We start from the raw sequence: 27,921 nt of genomic DNA on the forward strand, positions 1-27,921 counted from the left end.
CCTGGTGAACTCAAAATAGCTATTAGTAAAACTAGAAGGGAGAGGGAAAATAAAACCAACTTCAAATCAATTATTATTTTTTTTTCCAATTAGATGAGGATTATGCAAACTTTTTTTTTTTTGCTTAAACACAGAATTATTCAAAGATATATATATTATATGTATTTGTGGGATACATGGAATATTTCTACAACAGTCCCAAAATTACTTTCTCTTAGTTACTGGCACAGAGTCTGCAAATTTTAACATGAAAAAATAACACATTTACAGGTAAGGAACTGTGACCTGGAAGAGGGTTGGAGGTCTTTTTGTCTTTTTCTAGTGTTAAAATATGAAATTAGAGTACTAACTCCGACTTTTTTGTGTGCTCTACAGCAACACAAGCCACTTTAGTTTCCATATAAGTACAGCTAACACCCTCCATTTTTACTTTCAAATTGTCAAATATCTACTCAAACAATATCACAGAGTCATTGTACGTATATCATAACTGTTAGACTAGACAATCAAGAAAAAACTATTAGCTTCTGCTACTTAGTAAATTGCATAAATCCTCACAAAATGGGGTTTTTTTTTGTTTTTTGGTTTTTTTTGTTTGGTTGGTTTTTTAATGCCAAATACCATAATGAATTATGCTAGCCTTCAATGATTTTGGGCACTATTTTCTACAGTCTTTTTATCCTAGAAATAAGAATGCACATTAATTTGTGAGTTTAATGCTAGCCACACAAGAGATACCAATATGAACTTTTAATAGAATTTTGTAAGTACCTACCTTCCCACAGAACAAAGTGCTTTACACGTGTAACTTGGTTTTCTGCTCAAGTTTTCAAGGTCATAAAGCACAATAACACCATCTGACCCACCGGATAACATGCTGAAAGTGTTAATAAAGCACACAAGTTACAACACTCGTTTTCTCAATATTCTTAATATAATTGACTGTTCAGCAAGAAAATAAACCCATAATACTAAAACACAGTGAAGTTCTCATATACATTTTTACCAACTAAAGTATATACTTACTATCTTCCCTCAACAGGCTCAATATCAAGGGTGTTGATACCACTCCCATGTATCCTTTCAACATCTCTATCTTTATTTAATTCCAAACTTAGAACCCTAAAAACAATAACAACACACAAAAAAGAAAAACAGAGATATGAGCAACAAGAAAAGAATTGCAGAATGTTACTATGTAGCTCTGAATAGCTCAAACTGCAGTTTCACTCTTCATCGATGCATTTAACCCATCCCTGTTACTTTTTGCAAAACTAGACTTGCAGACGTGATACAGGGCTGGAAATAACTCCTGTAAAGCTGGCAGAAAAAAAAAAAAATATTCTTTATGTTGTTTGGAAAGTAAGAGAGAAATCAATAAGTAAAATAAGCTCAAAGAAATACCAAAACTGCATTTGGGGGTCAATACATGAAACAAAAAGCAGAATGTAATAGACAACATCAAGTGAAAGGAACAGCAAGAAGCAGTTGTTGTTAACTGCAACAAATACAAGTTATTTAGAAGCTCCATTGTGTACCATCCTTCCAAGCTTCATCTTACCTGGAACTATAGACACCTTGTGGACAGATTAATGTAGCTGAACAAATTACAGTATTTCCTTTAAAGAAACAATGCTGTGTTTTCTGTAACATTAAATAAAAACTAGATTAACCACCTGATGAAGCCTCCAAGGTAAACTTTTCTGAGCTGCAGTCAGTGTCTTGTACTAGTTAGCAGCAGCATGTATCTTTAAAAATGCTAATACTACATAGTCAGAAAAACCAAATTCTGCTTCCTTAAACCATACTACCTGATACCAAATCAGTCTTACAAGATGATCAGTACTTTCTACAGCACTATCTTGTAAAAACCACTGTCGACAAAAACATAGCTAGGTAGATAACTAAAAAGCCGCAGGGCAAGAGAGCTCCTACTGAGCTTCAGTGGCAAAAATCTTGATGTGAGAAAATGAGGCTGCTACAGGCAGACACCCCATTAGCGTGTCTGTAGGCATGCTTCAAAAGTGGCAAGTCATTTAAGCTCTTTTAAAAGATATGAACTATAATTATGCAAGAAGACACCCAGAATAAGAATTTTGACATTTACAAGATATCTAGTTCAAAACTTTTGGACTCAAGATTGAAATTTACTGCCTAAGGAAATATTTTAAAACATACAACATGTAGTTATAAATACCATCTACTAAAGACAATAGATTATTTATTTTTAAAGTCAAAATTATAGTTTATGAAGGGAAATGTTAGGTAGACAGTCCTCCAAATAATGTATATTCTGCCCACTGTGCTTCCATTCTTAACACTGAACACTATATGACTGCGGAGGGCACAGAAAGGATGTAATCGTGTTGCCAAAACGCACACAGGAAGGAGCTTCCTGAATCACCAAAATTCGTTTCAGTTTTAAACAGATTCTTTTTACAATGATACAGCCACAAAAGCTGCATGGGTAAATCACCAACACAAATCCTTTGGAGCGACTGAAGAGAGGTTAGCTTTATTAGATTTGTCTTGAAATACAACGGCAAAACTGTTTATCTGATATTGAAAAAATATTATCACATTATAACCTTTAGCAGGAGTATTAATAAGCCTTTCTATGCAGTCACCACTTGCCAAAAAAGCTGTTGTGAAGTTAACACAACCCCCTCATCTGATTCTTCTGGAACCTGCCAACAGGCCAAGTTTTGGAAAGAGGGAGGACGAACCGAGGCGGGCACACAAGCATCACGGAACTCCGGTTTCCTCACCGAGCGGACCATGGCCGCACGCAAACTGCAGCACCTGGTGAAGCCGCCCGGACGGCAAGGGCAGTAACACTGCGCAGCCTACCGGCCCAGCGCTGCTCAGCCCGCCCCGGGCTGCTCATCCACACACACAAACAAAAACAAACACAGGAAACGACGCACGGCAGGGAGGCGGGAGCCTCTGCCGGGGACCCCGGGCCGGCCCCGGGGCTCCCAGCTCCTCCGCTCCGGCTCCCCGGGCCCGGAGCGCACCGCGGGGCAGCGGCAGCGCAGAGCTCGGCTCTCTAGGCCGGAGCGGCAGCGAGGGCGGCCCCGGGCCCCACCTCAGGCCGGCCCGGTCTGGGCCTGGAGCGGGCTCCCCGCAGCGCGGGGCCAGGGGCTGCGCCCACCGCCTCGCCGGCCCATGGTGGCCGCGCCGGGGCCTCCCCGCGCCGCACAACATCGCCCTGGGCCCGGCTCCCCATCAGCCCCCGCTACCTCCGGGTGCACTCGGCCCGGCGCAGCCGCACTGGATCGTCGATCCCGGCCTGACGAGCCGAAATGAACCCCAGCATGTCGGCGCCGCGGAGCCACCGGCCGCCGCTGCGCCATCTTGGGCGGGGATTGGCTCGGGGCTGCCCGATCCCCACCAATGGTGAGCGGCGTTGCTGGCATGCGGGTGGCCCGTGGGCGGGGTCGGGCGAGCAGGGAGGCGGCGGTGAGCGCGGGGCGGTGCGCGCGTGACGCGGCCCGCCGGGGCGGGGCGGGGCGGGGCCGGGCTGGTTGGCGGCGGGGGCGGGGGCGGCGACGGCGACGACCTTGTCTGCGGGATGAGCGCGGCCTGGCGGGCTCTGCGTGCGCTGCGCCTGCGGCTCCTCGGGCCCGCCAAGGAGCTGGTGGGCACCGACCAGTTCGGCAACAAGTACTTCCGGGTGCCGCAGCACGAGACCCCCGCAGGTAGGCCGGGCGGGGGGCGGCGGGGCCTGGCGGGCCGGCGGCGGCAGCTGGAGCCGAACGCGCGCAGGGAGCGGTGCCCGGCGAGCGGCCGGGCGTGCTGCCTCTGCCCGCCGCTGCGGGGACCCCAGGCCGCCGGCGGAGCGCGGTTGGTGCCCGTGTTGCTGCTGCCTGCGGTCAGCCAGGCGGTGTGGCGGCGGCCGCTGCCCGGTGGCGAAGATGGGAGGCTTGTAAGCGAAGGAGTGGGCGCGGGTGCCGGGGGTCGCTGGGTGGGCCCGTTCTGTGCGGCTCGTTTGTTCCTCATGAGGCTGGTGCTCTAGAGCAAGGAAAAACCTACGGCTGTCATCAGAAGATTTCAGAGCGGAGACATCACCCGGTAGTAGGAAGGCAGCAATAAGCAAACTGACTCTTCGTAATAATTCAGAACATTTCTGGATATGTTTTTAGATTAATTCCTGTGTGTATGTTTGCTCACTGCTGAGGAAAAACACTTTTCTAGGTTTCTGCCTTGGATGGTATTATAGCATGTCCTCACATCGTTCTCTGCAGATGCTGCCGTTACCCTGCATAGCTATATATAATTTATTGAGGGCAGCTTCCCTGCAGGAATCTGAGTGCACATGGTACGGTATTTTACAGTCCTGTTTCCTCTCCCTGCACAGGCTTGTTTCTCTGCTTGCTGTGCTCCACATGTTTTGTGTGACCACGTCAGCTAGAGCACCCTTAGATTTGGAGGCTTTCTACCTGAGTATAAGGAGGAACGGAAAGTTTGAGGCTGTGCAGTCGCCTAAGTCAGAGCCATTCCTAAAAGGAAGGAAGGGTGGGAAGGGGCACACACCTTCCGTGCAGAAACATGATGTCTTTTGGAGTTATTTTGCCTTCAGAGCTGTTCTCTTGATCTGTTTTGCTGTGCAGCTTCACAAACACCTGCCAGTGACTCAAAGCAGGTCTGCTCAAACAAGTGTCCGGAAGGGCAATGTGCATGCCCTTTTGTCAGCAGCATCTTTTTCCTCCGAGTTAATATGACAGTGTAACACTTCCAGGCTTTCTGCATGTTGCTTTCATCTTTTTGTCTTCTCACTGTTGTGGTTCATGGTGACTTTGAGGGGTGTACAAAAGGCTGTGTCTTCTAGCATACAGGAAGCAGCAAAAAACTACAATCAGGTTTCTTGTGTGTCATTATTTCAGCGTCATTCTGTATTTACCAGTAAAAATGACTTTTTTATCAGAAATGCTCACAGTCTTTTTCTTGGTATTTAAATGATCTAAAGAAACCTAACCTGTTAGCAGAATGAAAGAACTGAATGAAGTAGGCAAGACTGCCCCACAGGGGGAAGAAATCAATAGTGAATTTTTTTCATGAGAGTGTTCAAACTTTGCTTTTTATTCTGTTGTTTTGTTCTTTATTACATTAATTGATGGAACTCTACTGTTAGAATCGGACACCCTTGACTATGAGTTGCAGAATGTAACAATCATTAAGGAGGGAGGGCCCTGCCTTGTCCTCAACAAGGGTTTAGAATAGAAATATGTGGAGCCTGTGGTGCAAAGAATTCATGTTTATTTCTGTCAGTTGTGAGTTGCTCTCTCCTACACTCAGTCCAGAGTCCAGGATGCTCTTGGACCCTGGGGCTTTGTCCACATTAGTAAGGAGCAGTAGGAGCAGGTCAGTGGATCCAAGTGGCTGATGCTGAGTTTTCTCATATCTCTATCACATGTGATTCAGAAAGTTTATTTCAGACTAGATTTAGTCTGTTTCCCAAGACTGAATATCTACAATACATGTAGTTGGAAGTTCTCGAAAAGGTAAATGCTGCAGATGTGGCGTTCACATTGCCTTCGCACCTAATATCCTGTTAATTTTTGAAATATTTTGTGAGGATTGCTTCTTAAAAAAATCAAGGTGTGCACACAGAAAATGTTTTGACATTCGAATCAGCACATGGTAAATAGAGGCAGCACAGGATTCACTACAAAACCACACTTGCTCTGAATTGCATCACTGCTGTAGACAGTCTCACAAATATCCTAAAATGTGGGGTGTCCAGGTCAAACTCAAGGTATAACAACCATTACCTGTTTGTAGTCACAGAAAAGTTGTCTTGCATTCCTGATTTTGACTGTCTCTGAATAATTAGCTTAGTAGAAGAAGAGCTAGTGACTTGAATGTATTTCATTGTGGTGTAATGAATTATGGTGGAGATGAGACAGATAAACAACAGTATCAACTGTCAGGGGTGTTCAAAGGTGCTAATTTTAATGAGTGTTTTGCCGTATTTTAAAAAGGTCTAATGATTAATGACAAAAAGATATGAGCTTGCAAGTGTCTCATAGTTCTGCTGGGTGAATATGGTTTGGAGATGAAGGGAAGGAAAATGTAAAACTGAACTCTTTGAATCTGATGGTGTTAATTCTCTTGAAAGGGAGAAAGTGAAAGTTGAAAGTCCCTACACTGTAAGAATAAGAAGTTAGTAGATTCAGTAAAGGAAGTAATTGCTAGAAATAGGAATTAAGAAGAATTTAAGTGTCAAGACAGAGGGGAAAGACCCTGAAAAAGGAACCATTCTGCCCACAGGAATACAAAAGAGTTCAGAATTAGGGTAATTTTCTCAAAAGATAGGACATTACAAATGGTGGGACTGAAGGTACACTGTATAATGTTTATCAGGGACTTTTATTTTCAAGTAGGAAGAAACTGTAATCTCCAAGTCAAACCTTCAGCACTATGGTGAGGTTGGCTCGTTCGTAAGAAAATCTGACTGTATTTAGTGACATTCTGCAAGTGGTATGTTTACAAGATTATCTTAAAGGGTTGGTGCTGATTAAATAGTACAACTGCACCGTGCTTGTCATGAGAGCTCCAGCTGAATGGAACATAGAAGATGGGGACAGTTGGGTAGTGGTGATTGATGACTCTATTTCTCTAAGCAGACTAGATTTATCAATGTAATGCATTTATTTTTCTTATTGTATAACATGCTGTCAGGGCATTGCCATGGCTTTGCTATGTGATGAATTGTTCTTGCTGCGGAACATGGAGTGATACTTAAAATGTTCATATTTTTTTAATTACGAAACAAATTCCTCATAAAGTTTATGCATTTATTACAACAAACTGTATCTTACAGGAAATGGCTTATGCCATTTTCCATTGAAAATAATTTATAAGGACTCTTAATAACCAGTTTATTAAAAAAATGCAGGAAGACAAAAGGCACTAAATATTAAGATCTGGTATGTATATTTTATCTTTTCTAAAGGCCAATTAATGGACAGGTTATGTTTAAACTTTTTCAATATCTTCATGGAATACCAGCATATACAGGCTTTTATAAGAACAGTGGGTCAACAACAAAAGGTTGGTTTCTTAAAAGATGATGTATCAGTGCCAAAACCATGGGTCAAGTTTTAAGCTTCCCTTTGGCAAAGCAGTAGGCTCAGGTTTGACTTTGTTTGGAGCTGCAGCCTACCAGAAACATCTGGAAAAAGCCCGAAGTATTCTGTATCTGTAGGTTTTTATGTGTTGAATAAACTCTATGTTCAGGGGTGTATGTGACCTGAGCTTCTGATAAGAGCTTTGAGCAGGACACTGTCAAGCTAAACATGTTTCTCAGTATTCTTGTAAATACCATCTGAAGCAAAAGTGGCATTCCCAAGTCTCAGTTGTAAATTTTGTTGCTAATAATTGAGTGTAAGCACTGACTTCTGTGGAAAACCTTTTGTTCATGTGAAATGCCTACTTGGGTTCACATAAAAGGCCCGTTTCTTGTGGACTCTTTTTCTCCACAAACCAGAAGTGTGCAAATAAGAAAGAATCTACATGAAAAGAAGATACTAATTGCTCAATTGCATGAGACATGCAGGATGTTGGAAGTCTTACTGAATCTGGACTTCAATAGAACTAGATAAATTTTAGTGGAAGTTGGAAAAAAATTACAATTCTGTTGAGATAAAGGAATCCTCTGGGATTGTAGTTACTTGTTTTCTGTTTTAGATAGTGGCATATTCCCTGTCTGTGCATCAGAAGTGAGGAATGGAATTTCAATTTTTCTCACAGTTTGCTATAAAATAAAATTTTATGTCTAAGACTAGACTGAAACATTCCTGTAATGCTTTGTGGTGAATAGGATAGAGTGGAAGGAACACCACCTTACCTCCACTTCTGAGGTGGAACTCCATTTTTCTTTTGACTCGGAATGTTACTTTTCTCACTAGCAGGAATGAAATCTGAGGAAGAGACTGAAGCTGATTCCGATTGTATGAAGCATTCATAAACTGATTATCAGGTGTTGCAGATAATTCTCCAGAAAATTGGTGAAAACACACACACACAAGTTTTGCAAGCTAGTTTTTCAAGTGTTGATGGAAAACTAGTAAACTCATTTTAGTTTACATGTCTAATTTTAAGATACTTAGGAAACACGGAATTTTAATTTTGGTTAATGAATATGAAACCAAATTTTAAAAGACTCAGTTATTTTGGATATGGAAATAAGTGTACTGAGAAAGCGTTCCTTTTCACATAGGGGGTTTTTATCCAGATACACACTTGCATCCAGTGATAGCTGGTGGTTACAAGTTTGTTCGGATGGGGGCACCGTTGCTTCAGAAACAGTGTGTGATCGCAGCTTGCCTAATATCCCTTTTGGGTGAGACTGCAGAACAGAGAAACCTAGCTCTAAAATAATTGTGTGTATGTGTGTTCGTACAAAAATAAAACTTGCATTGCGGACTGCCAGCTTCTAGGACAATAATTCTGGAATGACAAAATAGCTCCTCAGTCTGAGTGATACGTTATGCAACAAAGCAGTTACACTGCGAAGAGCTCACTACAGATTATAAAAGCATTAATATTTGAAAAACAGCGTGTATGTGCAGTTATTTTTCCTTCAGCTGCCAGAAGTGAATTGACAACAGGCATGGTATGTTAATCTTGCTGACTTGAAAACACGGAATAGCAGTAAGTAGTCATATGGACAGGCAGTAACTTGCACATTATCTGTTGACATGGCTGGGTTTGATCTTCAGTGTGTGTATTGATATTAAACTGGGATGCTAATCTTGTTGAATTTTACCTACCAGTGTTAAGTTTTACATACTGTACATTTGTTACTTTTAATTATTGTGGTTTTGGTTTGAGAACCTACTTTGACTCTTTCCGTAGAGGTGTGTGTGTGGGGGGGGTGATGATTTTGGGTTTTTTTGAGGTCTGTTTGATGGCCAAAAATCAAATAGTAAAAAATATATCTTCTTAATTTCCTCATGTTAATAGCTTTCTTTTTACTGTATATAGAGAATGAAGCAATAAATTGCTGGCTAGATATGTGTTTTTAATAGCTGGAAAAATCTTATTTGATTTTTTAAATCCTGCTGACTTAAACAGCTGCCAGCTGCAGAGTGCAGAATATCAGCCCTTTTGGTAGTTGTTGCAAACATGTTTCTTTAGGCATGTCTTTTCTAGGAGTTAAAGTAACTACAGGTACCTGTGCTGTCTTGATGAAGTTGCTTGCACCTTGTTTTCTTACCGGTATCTCAAAACGTGGTGTGACTCACCACTACATCACTTGCTTTTAAGTTGTCACAGGTGAGCCTGTTGTGGGTTCTCGGTGACAGGAGAAGGACAGCTGCCCCAGAAACAGACCTTATGAAACTGTGAGCAGTTTCTCTTTTAGTGAATTTTCCTTTCAGCTAAAGGCTTCTTAGTAACTGCACTTTTCTAAAGTAGGATACATGTTTTGGTAGACATAGCAATGGAATGCAAAGTCGCTGATAAAGATGCACGTCCCATAAGTGAGAGGGGCAAGGAGGAGCGAACTGAACAGATGACTAAAACTGACCAACTAAGTATTCCATTCAATTCACGTGATACTTCATATAAAAGTGGGAGATCACGAGGATCTTGTCCCTTTTTCTCTTCTTCAACAATGGCTGACATCAGGAGAAGACCCTGCTTGCTGTCCTTGCCAACTGAGGCCTAGTGACAGACTTTGCATCCTTGAATCCAGTTCCAGTTTGCTGCAGGGTCCAACCCAGGACTTCGGGATGCTGGCCCAACAGCTGTCAGAGTAATTCTGATTTGCCAGGAAATTCAAGATTGGTTTTGTATATTTTGTATTATTTTTTCTATTTTATTAGTAGCATTAGTAAAAATATTTTAAACTTTTTTCCAACTCTCTCTCTTTTTGTCCTTCTTTATCCTCCTATCACCTGTACTTAGTGGAGAGGGGGGGTTAAGAGGGGCTGGAGCGGGGAGAGGGGGTTAACAAAGCATCTGCCACGGTTTATTATCACCCTGCAATCAAACCTTGACACCAAGGCAGCAGAAAATAAATTTAGCTTAATCGATACAGACCCATATGTGATAGAAGTCAATCTATTTCAGGCTATAGAAAGAGGAATCACAGAATAATTTTAGTTGGAAGAGACCCTCAAGATCATCAAGTCCAACCATAACCTGGCTCTGGCACTAAGCCATGTCCCTAAGAACCTCATCTATGTGTCCTTTAAATACCTCCAGGATGGTGACTCCACCACTTCCCTGGGCAGCCTGTTCCAATGCCTGACAACCCTTTCCGTGAAGAAATTTTTCCTAATATCCAATCTGAACCTTCCCTGGTGCAATTTGAGGCCATTTCAGACAAGGGGACAGTTTGCAGAGGAGTTTGGAAATGAAGTAGCTTGTAGCCAGAGTGAAAAATAAAAATTATGTGGAGGTTCTAAAGACAGAATGGAAGTGCTCGCAGTTTCTGACTGGAAAACCATTTTTTTCAGCAGTATTATAAATTCATGAGGAGAGTAGGATGCATATGTCATGTCAAGAGAAAATGATGTCATAATAACTGAGCCTGGATGAGAGATTTAGCAGTATGGAAAATCAGGAAAGTTTTATTGAAAAAATCTTATGCAGAAAGAACCTGTACATTTGAGAGAGATCCTGAGTACAGAGACAAGAGAGCTCCAATTCTAAATATCAAGAAGAAAGGAGAAGTGTGATGGCATTCTTCATCATGATTGTGGAGAAAGGAAGGAGAATAAGATCTGGTTTGGACATGCTGATTTTAATATAAAGGTCAGGCATCTATTTGGAGGTGTCCATCTTGAAATTCTTAGAAGAATTTGGTTTCGTATGTGATGGGTGAACCCTGACAGTAACCTTGAAACACCTGTTGGGGCTCTTTAGCAGTAATTTGTATTGTAAACAAGCAGGGAGATATTGGCATTATGCTGTGGCATTCTGTACTACAAAATACTTGTCTGAAGGGTATTGTGTTGCCGTGATTGCAGTGTCTCCAGAGATGAAATACAGAAAAAGAAGAGGGGATCAAGGACAGCCAGTGCCAGGAGGCAGTGGCCTTGTAAGTATTGCAAGATAATTATTAGTTACATATTTCTGAGAGGAGCTGTTAGAACAATTGCTGCAAATTCTGTGCACTGGAGTTTTCTAGCTCGTCTTGCTGTTCAAAATGCTGACGCACCAGAAGAGGCTGGAAGCCAATGAAGTGGCGTAAAAGAGAAAGTATAACTATAGCAAGAAGGGGTATGGTGGGCGTGTTTTGAAAGCAGTATTGTTGACAGACTATATAAAGAAGAAATATCATGAAAGATGAAACAAGTGTACATTGGAGATAAGGTGAGAGAGGACAAACACTTGGATCAAATCAGCGGTTTTCCTTTGTAATGAATATAGTTAGAAAGAAATGGATTTAGAGAGACTGAAAAGGTAAAAAAACACTTCTCAGTGGGAGACTAAATGTTGGATGGTGATAGTTTTTTAGGGTTTAGTACATTTATAACTGCTGTTTGAAGGAATAAAACAGTTTAGAGGAAGGGAAGAGAACAAAAATGTGTAATATGCATTTGAGATTTAGGAGAGTCTTACTCTGCACAGATTTTTTTTTTTTCTCCACCAGATATGGAACGCATGTTTTTTCCTCACATTAATGCACTGTGCATTAATGCTTGTTGTTTATTCAACATTTAGTTTGAAGTATTGCATAAATGTATAATGTGACATAATAATGTCAATTTAATCTCTGCAGTATTCAATTCATTTTTTTTTGGGATGTGCATTTGCTGCTTAGAAGGGAGTAGCTTTCAGCTTAATTTGAATTATTTTAAGTATTCTAAGTATTGGTCCAGTTAACAAAAAGTGAGAAACTCCATCTGTTCGATTGTCATGTAGGAGAAGGTTTTATCTCTAAAGCACATTATCATATCTAAAATTGACAGCATAATCTGTTGATATTATTATTATTGTTGGTGTTGTTATTTATGATCATTATTATCATTATTATTATTATTATTTTGTACCACTTCCCCAGGTGTCTCTTGATACAGTTTTGATTAAAAAGAACCAATTTTGTACTTAAAATCTCAATTGATGAGATTTTTTTCTGTCATTTCTGTGGTGCTGCAGTGGCCAGGCAAGTGGTGATACGCATGCAGTACTCACTAGATTTTCCATTTCCTCCTCACACCCTCAAGCTGTGAAGGGTATAGCAACCATTGTGCTTAATTTTAGTAGCAATTCACAAGCAGCAATAACACTTTACCCCTTTATGAATACCCTGTTAATCAGTAAGTAGTTGGCATACTGCAGAAGAAAGGGCATGAGTTCCGTTTCCTTAGGGTGGCATCTTAAGGCATGTTCCGTGGCTGGCCTTCTGTCGTGCTGGAGGAGAACACAGATGATGAAGCTGATATTTCTGTGAATTTAGAAAGTTTTGCATTCTCAGATTGAAGTTTTTGACTTCCAGAATATTGTTTTATTGTGAGCCTTTTCAAAAGAGGTTCAAATTTATTTCCCAAGGGTTACTGGCAGACTGGAACTTTCATGTTACTGTAGTTGAAGTTCACACAGTACGTTAAATCGCATCACTATTTAATATTTTTGAAACGTTAGCACTTTAAAATGTTGATGTTACCTTGAAATCTTATGTAACAGAAGACCTCATAACTGCTAAGTGAAATTGAAACTGTTTATAGGAGGTAGTTTCTAGGCTAGAGCTGATAGTCTGCGTGAATAAAATGACAAGCAGTTGGACTGACACTGGCATAATGGGGTTCTGATGCATCTTGTAAATGAGGGAGTGGGGATACAAAGATTCAGAAGTGTTTCTGTAATGTATTGAGCTATTTCAGCTGTTCTGTGAAATTTCTCTGGAATTCTGTGAGATGAGGTTCTAGAATGCATTGACTATGTGTTTGAGCCTGTGACAAGATACGTAGCTGTAGTCCAACTAGATGAACTATACTGAGGAGAAAAGAGGGCACTAAAATAGAATGAGCTTAGTAAAAAATGGTGACATTGCTAATTAGGAAAAGATATAGTGTAAAAAGTTGGCCAGAATATAAAGAAGAGCCTGGAGTTGGCTCAAAAGAAAAGATGCCACTGGGTGCATCTGAAAATTGGTGGATGAGTAATAAACTGCTGAAGATGAATGAGAACTAAAGCATAGTAATTCTGTGTAAAGAATAAGAACATGTTACCAACCATAAGATGGGAGAGAGAATACAAAATATTTAAACTGCACATTAGAATAGTAGGATTAGTTTTTTTCAAGTATGAGAAACACTGAAGACCTAACAAATAGTATGTCTGCACCCGACAAGCAATAAAATAGTGGACTTAAAGGAAAGTAATTGATAGTTTCCTAAATACCTAAAAGTTGTTTAATAGGTGATAAAGAAAATAGAATGGAGACAAAATTGTTAAAGACGGGTTGTCTGATGGCTGTATGGATTCTGATGTTGAATTAGTCTGACATTTCAGTTATGACTCTGTATCAGCCATGGGCCATCCTCATGTGAAATGTTTTACCCTTCCCAGAAAAGAAGGTGGATCTCACATCCTTCCTTCCTTTGCTGTTCCCAATATGTGGAAATCCTTGGACAGAAGAATCCATACTAGGAAGTCCCACATTCCTATTTTCCTTTCCAGTGCTCTCCTTTCTGTACTTTTTCATCAGGGCAGTACTCTGAGCCTGCAATTTGTGATGCAGATTAGAAAAGCAACTCCATTTAAAGAGTCTTTAACATCTGTGTGTTTGCTGCTAAATGCCAAATTCTATGAGATTCATGCACTCCTTGGAGGGAGGTTTGTGTAGAGGAGGTGCAGTGTCATTTGAAGCAACTGGAAATATTTTCCTGGTGGTGGTGTTTGTTGGTTGTTGGTGGGTTTGGTTTTGTTTTTCTTCTCTCCATGAAGAGAAAATGCAAGAAAAACAGAAGGGTGTTTGGGCTAATCTTTGAAGTAGCAAGTGAAAGAAAACCAGGTTTGTGAAACAACCACTGAAACTTGTGCTACTTCTAGGAGGGACTAGGAATGCAGTTGTAAATATTACTGGGCACAGAAGGCTAGGATTTCATGACAGATACCTAAAATTTAAGTTTAGCACTTGTCTTGTTACATCAAAGCTGTGCAGAACTCTGCTGTTGTGCACACAGCCTATTCAGGATATTTTTTTTATTATTGTAAATCTTATTGTTGATCTTCCAATTGATGGAAACTCTTTGAAAATTAGACTTAATGTGTAGTATCACAGAAAAAAAGGATAATATATGCCTGATTATGCATTAACTAGAACGGCCTCACTCCAGATGCGGCTTTCACAACTATCATAAATAATTATATTGGATATCACTGAGCAACATGATTATTTAGATTGCTTTGCAAAGAGTGCAACAGTTCTGGAACACAAGCATTCCAGAAACATGCACACAAATCAGTGTTATGCTGAGAAATATTTTTGAGAAACTGGAGATTGACCATGTTTTCTTTTAAAAGATAAACCTTGTGTATATTGGGGTGATGCCATGTTATTAGAGATGACATTATCCAACCAATGCTTATAGAATTCTAGAAATATTTTGGTCTTTTTTGGAAGGATAAAATAAACGTTTCCATTCGCTTTTTAATTTCAGTAGGGCTTTACTTGGTCAATGTGACAATTTTTCTCTATGGATCCAGCAGCTGATGGAAACACTCTGTGTTTACTCATCCCTCATGGATGACAGGAAAGGAGAGGCCATTGAAAGAAATAAAAGCAGAAGGGAGATGAAAAAGCAAGCACGTAAGAGTCAAGCGGTCTCTAGAAGAACAAATAATTTTCAAGTTGTAATGTTGTCTCTTTTCTCCATTCTTGCTGGTGTCCAAGTGCTTCTCCTCAAGCTCTTCCTGAGAGCATCAAGTACAAGGATATCCCACTGGACAACTTGCTGCTGTTGCAGTGTGAAGCTCTTTCTGTATCACTCCTGTGTTTACCTGTTAACGTGCCATAAACAATTGAGACCATGTAGAAAGTTTGAAAGCTAATGTTCCCAGAGAGAGCATATCTTTTATGCCATATGGTGGTGAATTAACTCACAGTCCTGCAATAACAGGGATTTAACTGCTGTATATTTTCTGGTTTTGAAAACTATTTCTTATTTGCATTACAAGGTGTAGTTAAAATTCATACCAGTTTTTAAGGAGACATTTTTAGGGTTTTGTGAGTGGATTACCTTACTTAGATTGTCATGTTACAAAATACCTTTGATAAGAAAGTAATTGACAATTACAAAAACCGAAGAGCAAAATCAAGCCTTTTTGTTTATTTTTATTATGCATTTCACTTTGGCCTTTGCCTGCTTCCAATATTGTCAATGATTATGCTGTATTTTAAAACAAGAATCAGCTTCAGAATGTGGTAGTGCTGTCCTACTTTCTAAGCAAATCCTTGTTAGATGTCTTGCCATTTACAAACTTTTCCAGTTGCCTTTGGAAGAAGGTGAGAAAAAGGAAATCTTCATGAACTTCTGCACGTCTGTGTGTGAGGTGTTATGAAAACCAAAGCTAAATCAACTGTTTAATATTTTTGGCTATTGACTAGAAAAGGCAAGGAGAATATTGTGGTAATGTTTTAGCCATGATTGTTAAAAGACATGGGCAAGGCAAGGTTTGTAGATAGAAGGCAATATTTTTATTAAAACAACCAATGATATTTTCTGAAAAAATAAACAGACTGACTTTTGAGCCCCAAAACGTATCTTCAGTTCCGAGTCAGAAGTATTTCAATTATAAATACGTGAGTTTGGGGACATCTGGAAAGAGGACACAATCTGCAGGTGGTATACCTTCATGCCATAAAAATTACAATTTTTGTTTATTTGTAATACTCAGAACACCTTGCCAAAATGTAAGTTTAGTGTTGTCCTAGGCTTATCTGACTTGTGATGTTATTACTTGATGCATTTTTTTTTTATATCCACAGATGACTGAATGCCCTCACCAGCACAACTTTTTACATAACATAAAATTCCAAAACTGTTCTGCTCAGGATTAGTGCTCTTTTCAAGTGCATAAGTTTACTGTTCTTTTTAAAGATATGTATGTAATTGGTATGCTAACAACTTTCATGGTTATATTGGAAGGAAAAAAAAAAAATCACACTTCTTGAGTAGCTCTAAGAATGGTACCAGAAGGTGGCACTGAAGAAATATGTAGCACATCTTAGATTTTGTGGAATCGCATTTATTGGATTTTTACTACACTGAGTTTTCTTTTGTGCAGCTCTGTTTTCCTTATTACTGCTGTTTTCAATTTTCATTTTCTTGCCTAAGTTTTAAAGTACTTTGATGTTTTCAGTTTTGGTTTGGAAGCCTGGAAGTTAGGATGTCAGTCCCCACAGAAACTGGAAAATTCTGCACTTTAATGTATTTGGTGGAAGTTTTATCAGCTCCCTTTGGAAGTGCTTCAATGCTCTGCACTTTAATAAAGCATCATAGCTTAGAACTTGAAAGAGATGGATAAAATGGAAGCAGTTATTTTTGAGAAGTAGAGTTGAGGTTTTGAAATAGTGTGAGACAAAGGTAAATGCTGAAATTGAACAGGAACAAGTGTCCAGGGATGGTGAATTAATGCAGTTAGGATGGATTCTTGGTACCTGTCCTTCACGTGTATTACAATGAGCTCTATCAGTAGTACTCTTGATATTTTGTGAAATAGAACCAAATTTTCTTGTTATGCCTCCCTTCCTTTCTGGCAGGCTCCACAGATAAATGTAACTAAATAATCTAGTATTCAAGAAGCTGTTATAATGAAAGCTATTGTATTGCATTCAGTAATTATCATTCTTGTGATCTACCCTAGCAGAATCTTCAGCTATACTCAGGTGCTAAAGCTTATGACTGAAAATTGTGTGTGTTACAGAATATTTGCTTTACTATATAAAATAACTGGCATTAAAGAAGAGATTGGTGTATACTTCTGTTTTGCTGCTAAAGCTAATAAATATACAACCATGGGAAACTGAAATAAACTCCCAGCATTATTTGATCTGGGATGTTGTGACTCAATGAAGCAAAACCAGAGATCTGTTGAAATAATGTTTTGAGCAAAGTTGGGTTTTTTTGGTCATGCTGACCAGGAAACCTGCATTCTAATAATAGCAAGTTTATAAGGGTCAGTTTAACAAGCATGGTTTGAGAAGGAGCCCAGTAGTTTTCTCTGAGTGACTCACCCCTCTGACCTGCTTATTTGCTGGAGCATAAGATTTCACCTAACTAGTGGAAGTTCCCTCCACAGCTGCATGCCAGCGTTCTTTCCTTGGGCCTCTTCTTGAGACAAACTTGATTTTTTACATGGAGTAGTTCTCTCACCCTTTTTTTTTTTTTTTTTTGATAAGTAAGCCGTACTTCAGGTAAAAAAGACAGTCAGGGGAATTGTATAGATCAGCTAGTTTTGAGAGTTTGGAGATATGGTCAACTCGCAGGTCATTCCAGTTCACACAAGAGAATGCAGTGCAGGTAACCAAGAGTGAGTGGAGTGCCTTCACCAAATAGTGATAAAACCTCAGTACATGGAGTCTTCTTCAAGGGAATTATTCTGTAGCTGCTCATTTTTAATGTTTCTTTCTTTGTTCTAAGAATTAACTGAAAATTTGGTGTATGAAAAAAGAATATGTTCCATTGAATTCTTCTGTAAACTGAAAGACAGTCTTGTGTTTTGGAATATGGTATTCGCATTGAAACATCCAAAACAGAATAATTCTTTTCAATGTTAGTAAAGTGCATTCTGTAAGCCTGCCACCCACTCCACCACACATATTTATTCCTGGAGAGAAGAAAACAAATAGAAAGACAGCCAGTACATAACTACATGAATAGATATATTGTCATTATCAGTGAATTTATCTTTGTGAATGGTATTTTTATATATGAAAATGAGAGGAGAAGAATATGTAATAAACAGACTATTTAGTTTGCTTGCAAAATGGAAAAGTAGTATTGTTTTACATAGTTCATGGTAGTTTCTATAGAAGAGAGAAACAAATGCTTTTCTAAAGCAAAATACTTGAGCTGCGGTAATATACCTGATAGGCTGCTTGTGCTTTCTTAGCTACTGTAACAAGCAGTAATTGAATCAGAAATTGTTTCGCTTTACTGTATTCAGAGAACAGCAAACTGTTCAAAACTGGACTGAGTTTCAATTTTAGTCATTTACATGTGTATTTTTTCTGTCAACATTGAAGTCAAAATGTAGAATAAACAAACTGTCTTTGTGAACTGTACTTGTTGTCCTTGAATGTTACCCATTTTGACACTGTAAGAAATTCTTTGAGTTTTAGTACAGCTAATTTCTGGGGTTTTATCATTGCAAAATACTGTAAAATGAATAGCAGGTTCAAATAACTGATTTGAGAGCATTTGGAATGTATTGAAGGCCTTTCTGTTTTATTCTACTACTAAAAATAATAGAAAATATAGTTTTATTTTTATGTAAAAGAGAAAAACAGGTTATTTTTCATAGGTTATTATTTAACCCTTGCAATGGTAGAGAGAGATAATGAGGGGAAAAATGACTCATCTCAAGCTGGTAGGCACTATATCTGGGCTAGCTCTATTTTAGTTCAGCTGAAATTTGAACATGATAAAATTGCAGAAATTTACAATTCAAAGTGTGTTTCATCAGGGAGAAATCCACAGATTGTTTTGACACTCAGTTAGAAATTCAGCATGAAGATGGACGTCTCATGAAATTTGCAGCTGCTGATTGAATTTATATTTCCATAAAGGCCATCAACAGTAGCAGCCTGCAGGGAAAGTGGGTGAAAAATGACAAAAATTGTGAGGCTAGCATTTTTTTTCTCAGCCTTATAGTAGCAAATTACTTGTGATAAGGTCGTACACTGACCAGGATTAAAGAAAAATGTAGGCAGCCAGAAGGGAATGATTTCTCAGTTTAATTGATTTGAACTAAAAATGTCTGAATTTGATATTTAAATATGTTTAGTCATCTGTATCGTGTGTAAAATGCAACAGAAAATCAAAAGTGTCCTTAAACTGAAAAATAAGACTCTTACTGGTAATTACAGAAGGTTTATCATACAGGTAATTTGATTTTATGATAAATTCCCAGGATGGAAAGTGAATGATATTGAAATGCGCAGAATTAGGTCGTCTTTATTAGGGCTGAAAATCCCATCTTATCTCTGGCATGCTCCCTCTCATTCATTCACACACACAGGTAGGAGAAGATGTGTAAGATCTTAATTTATTTTTCTGAGTAACAACTTTAATTACATTGGTAATTTAAAAAACAAACATGCATTCACAAAAACAGGTCCACGTTGTCAAAACAATTAGTAAGAAATGTCATTGAGACAAATGGTATAATAAAATTGGATACATTTATCTTTTGTTTTGAAGGGTTTGTATGTGACTATTTAAGTTTTCATGGAAGGAATGGGGTGGGGAGGGAACGTTAAATCTTTTTGAAGTATCTTCTTTTTTTTTGTAGAAGCAGAATCATAATTATTGAGAGATCTAACTCCAGGAACACCTTTGTTTCGTAACACCTGTGCACCTTAAGACTATGGGAAGGTTTAATGTCTAGGTATTTTATTTCATCGCTGTGTTATATGCACACAACTCCCAGTGCATAGCAAGGCAGCTGTACCCACCTTGTTGTGTTCAGAAGCCTTTTCCTCATAATAGTTTGCATCTGTGCCATCCTATGCTGCAGTTACGTCATGCATTGCAAGCTAAGGAAGGTAAAAAAAATTCGAGGTCAGTAAACACTTAAATTTTCCAGAAACTGTTAAGAGAGTTCTCCATAGCTGGACATCGCAGATTATGCTTTAGCATGGTGAGACACAAGTCGCGTGTAGTCTTGATATCAGTAAGGTTTCTTAATATATGGGGACATTTAAGAATGAAATAGCTTGTGTGACGTAGACATGGGTATCACTTATCTTAGCTGCTCAAACCAGAAAGAAATGAGTTAGAATTCTAATAGGATTAATTGAATAACTTTGGAATAATGAGAATCTCTATGATTTACATTTTAGAGATTAAATTGGTAAAGTGTAGTAAAGTAACAACCTCTAATTTTGCTTCTAAAAAAGCAAATATAGCTTAGGAGCCTAGAAGTTTTTGACATACCTGGAAATGAAATTATTTGATTGTAGATTTTTTAAGTATCACAGCTTGTTCTTTCAGTGGTCATAAACTCGTGTGTATCAAACACTTGTATTATGGTTATTAGAAGCTATACAAGTCTAAAGATTGCTGTCGAAATGCAGTCTTTCTTCCTTTCTTTCACTGGTATCAGCATAAATGCATTCACATAGAAACTTCTATATGTACTTACTGGCTACAGTAGTTGCACTTGGTGCTTTAGCTTCTAGTAACAGCAAAATACTCTAAAATCAATGGGCACACAAATGAGTATTTCAATACTTTGTAATTAAGTACTTACATACTGTGAAAGCACATAAACATCAGTATTTGCTGTTTAGTCTAAAATTTGCTTAGTTGAGCTGGAACTGTGGAAGTAGAAAACAGGAAAAACTTAAGTGGGGTTTGCATGTTGTTTTTTTCATGTGCATTTGTTTTTCTAACTTGCAAAGTTACCACAGAAGCTCTTGAGATTTGAGTAGAAAAATAAATTCATTAATTGGCTGAGGTCTAAAAAGCTTTGTCTTTCAAATAGTCCTTGGTCCATGCTCTTCCAGTTTGTCCTTTTCCTGCTCAAAGTAGCTTTGAAAGTAGATCTGACATTGCTGCAGTACCTTGGCTATGTGAAGACCACTCTGAGCTCACCAAAACTAGCTAAAATGTACTATTTTGCCCAGAATTGATGTTACTGGAAAATGCCCTAACTAATGGGTGTGCACCGGTCAGCTTAAAGAAACAAACTTTTGAAGCAGAGGTTTAAAGGTAATCTACATACACCTTCTCTTATGTTCTCAAATGCTCTATGTTGGAGTATACAAATAGTGAAAGTGCAGCTTCAGAGGGTAATTTTGTAATTTTTATGACAAAATGAGTAGCATATATATAAATTGTAGGATAAATAATAATTTTTAATGCTGTTTAAAATAAGTGTCTCTAGGATATGCGTATACCTGAAATGGATAATGTACCTCGAAGTACAAGTTACTTTAGCTAACCTTTTCTTCAAAAGTTGCGCTCTTCTGTTGACTGTTGCAGAAATACATGAGCATTCTCCCCTATACTCTGCAGTGAAAAGCAAACACAATAAAATAGCAGTACTAGTCTTCTTTAATCCTTCAAGTGCTATGCACCCTATGAGCTATAACTGTGTTCGGACCTTGTGTAAGACTGAATTTTCTTTGCAGATCTAAAACATGTAATCCTTTTGTAAAATGTATTAAAACGTACCAAAAATAGAAATACCATTAGCTCCTTGAGAATGTATGTGCAGCTAGCTATAATAATTCCATTTATTCTCAAAAAAAATGGAGATGGTAAATGAGTATTTGCAAATGATGTATAATTGAAATATAATTAATCATCCAAACCAGACTAACATTGCTGTGTTGGGTCATATTGCTTAATTGATGTTCTCCACAGCTGTAACTTTCTTTTCATTTCATTTCCAGTTCATACCCTTGCTGTTATTTGCCCATTTCTCTTCCCTGCATGACTGCAGGTTTATCTTCCTACACTATGTTTTTATTTATAGAGTACAAGTTATTGTACACTTTCTGTCTGCTTGCTAAATTTGCTTTATACATGCTAAATCCCCATTTTAAGCAATTTTTCATACATTTACAGAAAATATTCAGGACTTCATTCCTGCATTTATTCATATTTTGACAGTAATTGGTGGAAAACTGTTTCTTGTATCTGATAGAGCAAAACAAACCAAAAGCACAGTTGGGAGAAAGTTTCCACATGCCAGAGTACAGAGCATCCACCAGCTCTCCAAGGAAGTGGCATTTGTACTGGTATCATTTACACTTTTCTTGCAAAAAGAATCTAATGTTGAGTATTTCTCGTAAGCTTGTTGTAGATTCATTCGCAAAACAGTGGTTCTTTGTGAAGGTGCAGTATCTGTTGGGCTTCATGTGGCTTTGATGAGGTGGAGGGCACAAGGCCATCCAGAGGGCAGGGAACGGGAACCAGTGTTGGTGCATCCTGCTGCTGGATGAAGAGAGCTCAGGGACGAGAATGACAATGGGCACTTGGCAGAGGGTTTTTAAACCTCTGTCCACTGAAGGAACTTGCTTCTCAGACGAACTGCAATAAAAGGTATTTTTACTTGAGTTAACTGCCACAATCTCAGGTACAGCAGGCTTTCAAAACATAAACTTTGTGTGAAGATGTATAAAAGCCATGGGGTCTGATCCCTCAGGAAGTTACAGGTTCAGTGTTTTCAGATTATTACATTTATCATTCCTAAAAAGAAAATATAGAACGCAGGGTGCTTTTTTTTCATATGTTTATGACACAGATGCAGGTGAATACATGTTGACTGTTTGGCAGCTCATAATTGTTCCTAGCATTCTCATTTTATTGAAATAAATTACCTAGTTATAGTATCCCTTCTGGCTAGCTTGAATGTCCTATAATGACAAAAATATGGAAAAAACTTAAACGCAAAATGTCAAATTACATAGACAGTGAGAAACTGACCCCCCAAAAATGAGAATGAGTAAGTTCAAATTCATTTTGTCCTTAGCAAAAACAGGAAACTGCAGTTCAAGTAGAGGACAGTTTTCACATACTTATAATATAATGGATGAGATCCGATATGAATGCCAAACCAGACTTTTGTCCTGGAGAGCTTTCAGGCTGAACTTGCAAGGGTACTTTGAGTAAGTTTAATATCACTTCCCATTGCCTTTACTGTAAATAATAGTGTTAAAAAGTAATGTGTGTTTAACTGTTAAAGGAGCATGCAGAATGAAACCCTTGTAAGGTGTAGTTTTCCGCATTTTCCACTGCAGTCACCTAAACCAAGGATTTGCAGTTGAAGCCTCTACCATTTATCTTGCTCTGCCTCCACACGAGTTGTTTTTTTGTTTTTTTGGTTTTTTACTTTACAAAGATGAAATAAAATATTAGTTCATTTTTTTAAATTGAAAAAAGACCTAATCTATCACTGATTAATGGTTGCACTGGTTCTTAGCTTTTCAACGCTGGAGTCAGAGTTCCAGTGGCAACTGCCAGTTTTTGAGGGGGCATTTGCAAGTATAGAAACTCTGAAACCATCCTCTTAATCGTTAGCTGCTTGATAATGAGGTGTGAATAAAAACGACTTTGAGATGTTTCTGGACAAGTTGTACTTGTTCAGAGGCTTTTACTAGGACAGATATTGATACTGTATATAGGTCTTGACTATTTCTTTAAGAATGACATGCTCAAAATGGCATGATTATAATAGCCACTTTTTTGGTCTTTGTGAAAATGAAATATTTCTTAATATATATGAGCCCTAGTGAGTCAACGTATACACGCTGATTGCTTGTCTTTCTCTGAAACAATTTGGAATAGCTGTACCAAGTATTTAATACAGTTATTCAGACTTCAAGTTCTGTCCTCCTGTTCTCTTCCTGTTGGGTTTAAAATACATATTTTTCATTTATGTATGGGATTGGCTTCCTACTCCCAGTGTGGCATGGAGCGTTATGTTCTGTTTGCATATCATAGATATACTTGTTTGTATGCGCTTGTCCGCTTAGTCAATTTTAACATTTACAATGTAGTGAATTTAGGCCTTGTTTTACTCACTGCTCTTGTCTAGAGCTAAGGGTTTGGTGATTTTTATGGGGAGCAGTGAGGGGGTTTATTATTTATTTGCTTGTGTGGCTGTAGAGGAGATACTGTAGAACATTTGGATCTGGAGAACTCTGTGGTTTCCCTGTGTTCTGTTATATTTAAGGGTAGATCTAGTTTTGCTGCTTGGAAGGAATTTGTCATGTCTCAAAACGAATATCCTCAGTTGTTTTTTTTTTTTAATCCCTTTAGCCCTAAACACTGACAAAATATTCTGTTTATCAGAGAAAGAGGTCGTGTCTTTCTTATTGCTTATTAACTACCCTTCTTTGAGAATAGTGTGAATTTTTTTTCCTCCTTTCAGCAGCACAGGCTATCAAAGATAACAAACAGTATGTTTTGATCCTTGTCTATAACCTAGATTTCTAAGGTACTGGCATGGTATTTGTAATGGTATCTGTATCCTCAGGAACAGTGATGATATCCACATCCTCAAGAACAATGACAGAAGAGATTATTTCTAAAATAAAAGCATTTGTCAGAATTCTAGACAAATAGACATGGACCATGTAAACAATGAACAAACTCAACCTAGCAGTTGATGTCAGCAATTGCAATATTTTAATCAGATGACTCCTCCCACACCAGATGCAGTGAGCTAACACCTCAGATGTTAGTTTAGATGCATCTATACGAGCTGGTGCCACGTCTTTGAATTGGTACGTAGATGTTAAAGCAGATCGCACTAGATGGCTCTTATGGATTTATACAGAAAAAACATCTTTTGGCCGACTGAAAACTGAGAGCCCTCTCAGTCCAAAGTCTGTGTTTTGGGGCCATCTTGGGTTGAGTTCACAATTACCGTGCAGAAGGATTTCAAAGCAATATGCAGCAACAACAGAAAGAGTGTATGAGAATTACTCTGTGAGATCCAACATGGAGTTAGACTGCCACACTGGGGGTAAGCAAAGCTTTTCTCCTTCCACTTGCAAATGTTTTAATCAGAAGTTTTACTAAGGTTGTCTTCACATGTGACTATGTACAAGAACATTAATTTCCACGCACATCTAGATGGTAGTATTATGTTCCTGATGCTTTTGTATCTATGTGTGTATGCATGTACATATATTTTTAAACTTTTCATCTCTGAGGTGATTTCATTCCGAGATGGGCAAAGCGATGCTGGTACACACAGTGCATGGTTTTCACTGAATATTTTGCAAGCTTGCAGAAGTTTATTTCTTGAGTGATCTGAACAGTGACACTTTTCTTGTACAAATAGTTCGTGCTTTGTATTTCTGGCTGTGGCTTGATACCGTTACACTCGGTAGAAAACCCATTGACTTCTGTGTGTTTGTGTTTTGGCTTTATTCATCATAAAAATATTAGATTTTTCTTTGTAGATTCCCCCCTGCCAAGACCAAAAAAAAAAAGACGTCTTCCATTAATGATGTGCCAGAATATTCTCTAGACTTTTTGAGGATGTTTGTAAAACAGAAGTAGATTATTTAAATATAATATTGTAATTTTTTTGAAAATTTGAGCTTTCAGTAGCAGAAGTTGTTTTAATTTAGAAAAAATACTTGTTTATACTTAAGCAAACAGTTAAGAGACATTTAAATACAGTTGACCATAATCCAGATAGAAATTGTTGAACTTGTGGCAGTTGGAGCAATCCAGACAGTAATATGGTTTGTAAAGAGGCCAGTTTGAAAGAGAAAGTGGGACGCCTTTATGTTAGTGCTTGCAATTTCTTGATTCTCCAATTATTAATTTAAAGCTACTTGTGGGAGGCTATTCCTGCTAGCTCTTGCTTTAAGTTTGAATTAAAAAACATTCTGAAGATCACCTTAAAGGACTTGGTTCTAAACTGTACTAAGCTCTTTCTGTAGCGGTGACCTTACTAACAACGATATTGTACCGTATGGTTGGTCTTAGTAAACTGAATGGAGAGAGCAGTGTATTGAGGAAACCCCTCCTGATTTCAGTGAGGTCTGCTGTTGTAGATCACCTTAGGGAAACAGAGAATGAAATAGTTACTAGCATTGCACATAGTATAGTTTACTGCTCCTGGTGTTTTCTTGTGTTACTGGTTGCATCATTGTTAGAATATTTGTTCCATCACCAGTTTTGGAAATTACAGCTTGGTGTATCAATAAGCCTTACAACCCAGGTATGTGTGTATTTCTTTTCTGTTCAAAGAAACAGCTTCCAGACAAATCTTTGTATGAATTGTTTGTCACAGTGACAGATATGTGCAGAGCAGAGTCCAAGACTAGGGAGCTAGAAGTCTTCTAAAGAATAGCAAAGACATACAAGTAGGGAGGAGGAGGGATATGTGGGCATTTAAGAAGAAAAAAAATCCAAAGCTTGTGTTGTTTTCATTTTTAACCTGTTATTCGCATTTTAACTACAGTAAATGCATTTTTAAACTCGCAGGTTTTTTTGGGTTTGGTTTGGGTTGGGTTTTTTTGGTTTTTTTTTCTTTTTTTTTCCCCCTCAAACCCTGTCCCACCACAGTCCTTCCTGGCTGATTGTGGAGGTATTATTCTGAAGTCTCACTGGTCTGTGCTGTCTTTACTATCCGCACTTTGACGGAGTAACTTTCGTTTGAACATTGCCGTTATCTATACTACACATGTTATGTTTCTGAAACTTTTCTTCTTCTGAAAGCGTAATTAGGCAATGGGTCATAGAAAATACATATCCGTATATATGTATGTGTATACATTCAGTATATCAGTGACTGGATACATACAATGAAGTGGTTAAGCAAAAATGTGATTACTGTGAACTAATGACCCACACAAGCATAGGCTGTCTGATTTAAAAGGGAAAAAAAAAATCTTCGGTTTGTGCCAAACTGGAAAATTTTAATATACGTAACTGGTTTTAACCGCAAGATGGAACCAAGTTGTAGCCCATACACTCTGCATGTCTGACAAGTGTTACAAAAGTGAAGAAACAGATATTCCTTTGGCAAGAAAATAGTACCTGCAGACAACTCTGTAAACTTAAAGGCATTGTTTATAAGAGGTAACTAAAAATAGCAAAATCAAAGCATGATTTTGGACCCTATGTGCCGGATACTTACAGCTTTTTTGACATGCTCATTCAGCACTTATCAACTTTAATACTTCTGATCTTGCATCACTATGAAACTGGAAATCGCTGATCCTGGTTCTTTTGAGATAATGGAAATCAGAACCGTAGAACAAAGTAGCCTATTGTCTTACTTGCTGCTGTTAAAAGTTGAAATGAATTTCTAATATGATTTTATAAAGCATAATGAGTTCTAAATTACTTCAAGTATATGAATTATTGGAGAAAATATATCTACATATGTAAGTGATAGATGTTAGGTGCAAATACTAAACATTTTCTGTTTTATTTTAAATACCGTATTGATCTATTGTATGAATAAATATAATGAACTATTGAAAGTTATTAATTTGTCACTGAGCAGAAAGTAATTAACTTCATAGAAATTAAATTTTGAAAAAATACAATCAGAATTATTTGGGGGAATAGTACTATCTCAAAATCTTGACTTCTTTCTTGAGGTGAAGATTATTATTGCAGAAATGCTAGAGTGATGACCATGAGGTAACATGAAGACGGTCACCAATGAACAGGGTCCCTCAGCAAAAAATCTATGCAAAGGAGTGACCTAGGCTTGCATAAATTAATGTTCACCTTTAAAAGGGTTGTTTTTCCCTTTCTTCCCAACAAACTTTTTTTTCTTTCTCCTCCAATAGAGATTAGGACTTCTTATCTTGCTCTGAAGGGTGATTTGCCACTCGTGCAGCCTATAGAGAAATAATCTACTTTTTGTTGCCTCTAGAGAAGTAATTATTTCTCTGCTTTGTGCGAACTGCTAATAGTTCAATTGCTTTACTAACTTAAGTACTGCTTCATATTTAGCAAAAATTACGGTTTTTTGAGGTGTTACCAGACAAGAGAAAAGAAATGGGAATCCCTCCGTTGAGCTTTGTAAGATACTGCTGAAAAAATTTTTAGAAAGCTGTCTTTGTGGTATGTAAAGTTTAAGCTGTGTTACTGATGATGAAGTAACATATTCTTAGTAATTGGAGCACAATACAGTTTCTACAAGTACATAGCGCTTCAACAACCAGGATGTTTTGTCTGTGGAAGAGGGGTTCTTCCTCAGAAGAAACTGAAAAATTAAAATATTCATTTTATAGAATCTGTGTTAACT

The 27,921-nt window shown here is 38.2% G+C and overlaps 2 protein-coding genes across 8 annotated transcripts in view; one reads left to right on the plus strand and one right to left on the minus strand.

Annotated features, from left to right (window-relative positions):
• ERCC8 (ERCC excision repair 8, CSA ubiquitin ligase complex subunit) overlaps positions 1-3,361 on the minus strand; it is a 33,990-nt gene extending 30,629 nt beyond the window's left edge. For 6 of the 7 annotated variants that reach the window (XR_010607835.1, XR_010607836.1, XM_065656313.1 and 3 more), the window contains exons 1-3: positions 3,243-3,361; positions 1,027-1,122; positions 776-877 (exon numbers count right to left, since the gene is read on the minus strand). Coding sequence is in view for 5 of the 7 variants with exons in the window: in XM_065656313.1 (XP_065512385.1) it covers positions 776-877; positions 1,027-1,122; positions 3,243-3,319 (275 nt within the window). In the remaining 2 variants the exon portion in view is untranslated. Of the gene's footprint in view, positions 1-775; positions 878-1,026; positions 1,123-1,561; positions 1,602-3,242 lie in introns of those variants that run through there. The other variant, XM_065656312.1, reaches the window with a different exon arrangement.
• A 176-nt stretch (positions 3,362-3,537) lies between these two features.
• Positions 3,538-27,921, plus strand: part of NDUFAF2 (NADH:ubiquinone oxidoreductase complex assembly factor 2) — a 53,247-nt gene continuing 28,863 nt past the window's right edge. The window contains exon 1 of the mRNA XM_065656218.1: positions 3,538-3,701. Within this exon, the coding sequence (XP_065512290.1) occupies positions 3,575-3,701 (127 nt within the window). The 5' untranslated portion in view covers positions 3,538-3,574. The remainder of the gene's footprint in view (positions 3,702-27,921) is intronic.

The sequence above is a fragment of the Caloenas nicobarica genome, chromosome Z, assembly GCF_036013445.1.
Source record: "Caloenas nicobarica isolate bCalNic1 chromosome Z, bCalNic1.hap1, whole genome shotgun sequence".
Classification (NCBI taxonomy): domain Eukaryota; kingdom Metazoa; phylum Chordata; class Aves; order Columbiformes; family Columbidae; genus Caloenas; species Caloenas nicobarica.